We start from the raw sequence: 6,000 nt of genomic DNA, 5'->3' as shown, positions 1-6,000 counted from the left end.
ATTTTTATGTTTCTCCTCATTTAACTTAAAACATTGCGTTTGTTGTGTGTGTTTTGCTTAAATTTTAAATAATTTTTAGTTCGTTTTCTCTTGGTTAAACATTCATATTACTTTGGTAACATTTACAGATAAAGGGGGTTAATATGTTGTGGTACAGCGACGCAGCTGGCAGAATCAACATCATTGCTGAGATGTATGTACCTAAGCTGTGAAAACTACGGTGCAAATCTCTATAGGGCAAAAGAAATGAACTGCAGCACCGTGACTGTCCCGCGTGGAGAATGCGGGAGGATACCGCAGAGTGTTTAGTGGGAGGGGAGAGAGCACAGATCAGGGGTAGAGGAGGCGCACGAGACATCGACAGCAGTTCGGTCACAATCAGCTTTAGGGATGTAGTCGATGCGGCTTGAGCTCCGTCTGTCCGAGCTCGTCAATATGAAGAAACATTCGGCCCGGGTCGCGCCGCTGTCCGCCTGTAACAGTCCGGTGCTCACCCTGACCAAAGTGAGAGGTACGTGCGCAACGGGCTCCGTCCGCAACGCGATTCGCGATTTAACCTCGTTCTGTAGGGCGATCTGCTTTCCCTTATGCGCTCTTTAGTGTGCTCTGTTGCTTTGAATCGAACTGTAGTGCATGCGAAAAATAGCATAATACCGAGAAACACCTCTCTCCTTTGCGCATCACCAGTCCAGATGTTTGGTTGTTCTCTGCGCCTTTTATGGTTGGAATATTAATATAAACAGATCATCGTTGAGGTTACAATGCATCAGATCTTAAAACATCTGCATTCGTTAAAATCCTAAAGGCATTTGGAATCAGTCCTAATAGTATTATATCTCCAAGAAGCATTTAAAATCCTAGTGGATTTCTGATTGTGATTGCTTCCAAATTACAAAAAGACCTTTACAATTTCTGACAAGGAGTTAAGAGAGAGGCTGATTATCTGTAAATTTCTTGAGGATATCATCTGCTGTTTCTACTGAGACACAATGAACAAGTCATTCCTTCATTTCAGATGATGATGTAAAAAGTGCATCTGCTTGTTAATGCAGACAGAAACTTCACACTCTTCATTTAGATGCTGGCTTCTTCCCATTGGCTGAGACAGTGTTAAATTACTGGAAAACGGCAGATTATTTACTGCTACAATATTTTTGTACATTTTACATGCTGTTTATATGCTTGTATAGAACTGTCATTAATGTAGCAGTTGACTGAAGTAGGGGAAAAAATTAGCAACTGTATTGAGGCATTTTGGCTGTAAATCATACTTTTTACTTTTTATACAATATTTGCAGTAAAAATACATGTATTGTCATTTTAAACAGTATAATTTTCACTTAAAATTTTTAAAAAAAATTTGTACACTTTTCGTGTTAAAATGATTCATTTTTGTGCATATTGTTGTCGTCGTTACTGTTGTTATGTTATTATTATTGATCAGATTTAGGTGCATCCTGATTTCATAGCAGTACAGTCAATGTGAGCAGTGAGCTGCTTGGTACATCAGGCTGATTACATGTCCCATACTTTCCCATTTCTGTGATGTATGAACCCCGTATGCTGTTTTTCCAGAAGCTGAGTGTGTGTGCATTTGTGCTCCAAACCATTATTTATATTAATTCTCGTTGCATTAGCTTGCATTTTCTAGATGCCTACAAAGCATGGATTTTTTTTTTTTTTTTAGCTTTAATCTTAGAAAGCAGGACAGAACACAGGTACTTTGAGTTCACATTTTCCTCTCGTTTTGTGGTCTGTATCAAACTTGTATGAGCACAGACAGAAATATCAGCAGTTATTGTGAAGGTTTCACTCAGAACATTGTGGCAGGCAGTTTTGTCATTCCCTGACATCTCATTTATGCGCACTTCATAGTTATGAGTAAGTCTTCTCCAAGTGTCCAATCTGAAGTGATGACCAGCACCAGCTGGAGAAATGGACTACAAATCGACTCTGACTCACTGATGAACTCATGCTTCTGAGACAGGTACGCGCTTGTTATTGGTAATCACTATTTCTTTGGATAGTTTAATTGATTTCTTTGCACACATATTTGTGCATTTATATGAACTCTTGATCAGCAAAGGGTCTGGCTCAGAGGCTGAGGCAGAATCAACAGAAGCTGCTATACTCTAGAGTACGTTTGAGGTGGGATGTTTAACACTCTTTGGTTTGATCTTTGGTTTCAGCTCTGGCTCAGACCCAGCGGTCTACTTATACTGTTGCAGTGGTTTAGGCCTGCCTGCAGCCAAATTCTGGCAGCTTCTATGATTACTAAAAGCTTTATGCTGGCAGTTCAGAGATCTGTTGGGCCTTTGGGGCTTCCTTTGAGGTGAGGTACAGAAAATTGGGGGCTATTTCTTCGTCCATCCTATAGAAACCTGTTTGACATTTGGCCAAACCTTACAGTTGATTCAACATTACATTTGGACCTCGCTCGACAATATTTTGGCAAAATATCATTTTAGACTACTATTATTTATTTATGACACAAACTGTGAATGTTGTGAAAATGTATCTACACATTTGTTATGAACAACCAGTCAGTAAATACACAGATGCAAGTCTAACGAGCACGGTTATTGGTTCATTTTGAATTGAACATAAAAGAAAGACGACTCGCAGTTTAGTGAGGGAGTTATTTGTGAACGTCTATGAATGATTCACTGACTGATTGAGTCAGATTCAATCCACGAACTGAGCAACCCATTATACAGAATAGTGAAGTCTTTTGACTGACTCAATTAGTAAGAAACCGCGCATAAGAGGTGTTTGTTTGCAAATCAGACGTCATGGCTAGCCTAGCGCTGTGTTTGTTTTTGTTTGCAGGAAAACACTGGTCACAAACCGTTTTCCCGACTACATTTTAGATCACTGTTGTACATTTGTTCTTTTCATCTTCACATTTGGAGCCCTGAATGTCCAGAAATCACCAAGTTCAGCTTTAATCAAAGCAGAATGTATCCGTTTTACTTAAACAACCACATTGCTATATGGAGAAATACAGTGTTTAGTTATTAGCCTAAGTAGTGCGATTAATTTCAGTTTGAATGTTAAGCCGGAGGAATCTGAAAACGTGAGCCGTTCCTCCATCAAGCACTAAATGTAATACAGGGTGCCAGAAGTAAGAGGCTGTGTAATAAACCTGCAGTGAGTCATTACACTGATGTGACTCACACGCCTTCACTGCCAAACTCTTTCTGTTCACATCTTGGCTTTCGTAAGAACTCTGCGTCCCTGTTTGGAAGCCAGTGGGCTGTTTTAAGTTGGTTTTTGGTACATATCCAGCCATTTTTTATTGAAGCGTTTTAATCAAACATATTTCACAGCAGTGAGCCGGGGCACAAAACATCTATGTTGTTGTGAGTTGTTTTTCTGTCTGACATCAGTCATTTTAATACAGAGCTTCAGTCTAATAATAACTTTTGCGTGTGGCTTGTGATACGTTTGTGTTTGGATGCACATAATCCCGACTAAGAGGCATTTTTCATGAGTGGAAACGGGTGCTTTCGTCTCTTGTTCAGTGCACTAGTTAGTGGGAGAGATCTCATCTGAGCTTCCCTTCAGACGTTTACATTTTCTTGTTTGAATTGCAGAACAAAGATATTAAGAAAGTCTTTGTTTGGGGAAATTATTATTCATTTTATATTATCAGACAGATTTTTATTCCATCAGTAAAGTATAGGCTTATGTATACATTTAAATAAAAAATGTAATTACAGACCGTATTTATTTTGTATAATGCTATAAAACAGTTCTGTCAAAACAGAATGGACCACACATCTCCGAGCGACACAGAGTAGCAGTGATTCAGTGAATCAGTTGTTTTCGAATAATTCGTTTGAGCGAATGATTCAATGACTCACTAGCCACTTGTTGTGTTCATGAATGAATCAGTATAGGCCTATTTGAATTTGATAATTGATTCTGTCAAAAAGACAGTCACTTGTCACCAACTACTGGAGTTTTACTATATTAACTATATCTTGAGGCTATGTATTACTGCTAATTTCTTTCTTTTTTTTTTAATGCAACCTTGATTTGTTCACGCAAGGAATCATTTTTGTCATTGTTTTTGCCGTAATTTTTTCTCCACAAATTAATTCTCCTGAAGTGCTGCTTATTTACAAGAACAGGACTTTATACATCTAGCAAGGCAGCATTTTATTGATGGGTTTTGGCACACTTGTCTCAGTGTTTGCAGACTGAGCTGGATTCATTTCGTACACTTAATTTGAAGGCTGCGAGCTAACTGTGAGATTACTTGGACACTTCACACTGTCAGTACATTAGTGTGGAAAGCTCTGTTTGGGGAGACACCTGCAGCACTAGCTCATCAATTAGATTCAGCAGGGGACTTATGGACGGTCTATTATGTATTGATCTAGAGCAGGAATGCTGACGTAACTCCAGTCTGTTAAACTGCAGTCTTTCTTCTGCAGGATCTACAGGCTGCGGTGGAGAAGGGGACATAGAGGGGTTGGGATAGACTTTAAGGTGTATATATATATATATATATATATATATATGAAAGTATTACTTTGCTACCCCAAACTGTTGGTAGTGTATGACAGTTTCCAGAAAATGTTGTTAGATAGTTGTATAAATAGTTATAAATAGTTGTCACTGAGTTATAAATAGTTGTTAGACGAGTCACTGAATGAATCAATGAAGAAATATCTGTGGTAAACAGATTTTTAAAACAAAAATCAATTAATCAAATATACTGGGATGAATCAAAAATCTGATCCGACTACAGTTCATTTGTACATTATGTTGGTGAATGAACGGGTGAACAAACTGTCAAACAAAGTAATTCATGTTTTTGAACTAATCAGTGAATAATAGAACGACTCATTCATAATGTATGGCCACCAACTAGTGTAATGATGTAACCCACAGAAAGAGTCACTGAACGAATCAGTAAACGATTCTTTTGATAAACAGAAGAGAGATTCAGTGGCTCCAAAATCCACACTACTGGATGCCTCTGATGCTCAGTACTATAGTACGCAGCCATACACACACACACACAAATAGTGGGCAACTGGCACGGTTATGCTTCTCTCTGTCATGTCCGTGAGCCGTGAGCAGGGTCACAACAGAGTGTGACATCTCGGGCATCTGTTCTTCTAGCTGGACACTGCAGGGTTCACTGACCTGCTGCACCAACACACACACACAATCTACAGCCACTTGTTTTCATAGACTTCTTTTGACACACACACACACACTATATAAGCACTATAAGCATCCTCTGAATTATACTTATCAATCCTGTTTTTATTATCATTATCATTCAAAAAATGAAGAAATTCAGAACAGGATTAGAATAGAATTATACTTTAAATATGACATTTTTTGTCTACTACAGCAACAGTACTGTTTCATTTCAGTTAAAGTTTAATTTTTTGTGTTTTTGTAATTATTATTATTATTATAATTATGTCTATATTGTTTTTATGGAAGCTTGTTCTGCCACGGGATTAAAAAAATGTGAAAAGTAACTGCAACTTTTTATCTTACATTTCAGACTTTTTTCTCACAATTCTGATTCTTTGAGACAAACTCAGAACTGCAAGATATAATCACAGAATTGCAAGAAATAAACCTGAGGTGTTAACACGCAGTTCTGAGAAGAAAAAGTCTGAAATGAGATATAAATTCGCAATAGCAAGAAAAAGTCAGAATTGTAAGAAAAAAAGTTGCAATTACCTTTTTTATTTTTATTTTTTATTTTTTATTTTGTGGCAGAAACAAACAAACAAAAAAAATACAGAATTGCGAGATGTAACCTCAGAATTTCTAGAAAGTCAGAATTCTGAGTTTATATCTAATTCTAACTTTTTTTATTCGAAGTTTGTCTCTCAGAATTGCAAGATATAAACGGAGAATTGCGAGAAATAAACTTGGTGTTAACTCGCAGTTCTGAGAAGAAAAATCTGAACTGTGAGATATAAACTCTCGCAATTGCAAGAAAAAAGTTACAATTGGGAGATA

At 37.5% G+C, this 6,000-nt stretch overlaps 1 protein-coding gene across 2 annotated transcripts in view; it reads left to right on the top strand.

The window, feature by feature from the left end:
• The window catches only part of LOC107736862 (putative thiamine transporter SLC35F3), a 52,145-nt gene that overhangs the window by 31,589 nt on the left and 14,556 nt on the right, over nucleotides 1-6,000 (top strand). Inside the window, exon 1 of one of the 2 annotated variants that reach the window (XM_016548222.1) lies at nucleotides 388-511. The exons of the other annotated variant lie outside the window; for it this stretch is intronic. Coding sequence (XP_016403708.1) covers nucleotides 400-511 — 112 coding nt within the window. The 5' untranslated portion in view covers nucleotides 388-399. Of the gene's footprint in view, nucleotides 1-387; nucleotides 512-6,000 lie in introns of those variants that run through there. 2 annotated transcript variants of the gene reach the window in all.

The sequence above is a fragment of the Sinocyclocheilus rhinocerous genome, unplaced genomic scaffold (genome assembly GCF_001515625.1).
Source record: "Sinocyclocheilus rhinocerous isolate Xijiao unplaced genomic scaffold, SAMN03320098_v1.1 scaffold1214, whole genome shotgun sequence".
NCBI lineage: Eukaryota > Metazoa > Chordata > Actinopteri > Cypriniformes > Cyprinidae > Sinocyclocheilus > Sinocyclocheilus rhinocerous.
Note: the sequence above shows the minus strand (reverse complement) of the source record. Positions and strands in the feature narration are given on the sequence as shown.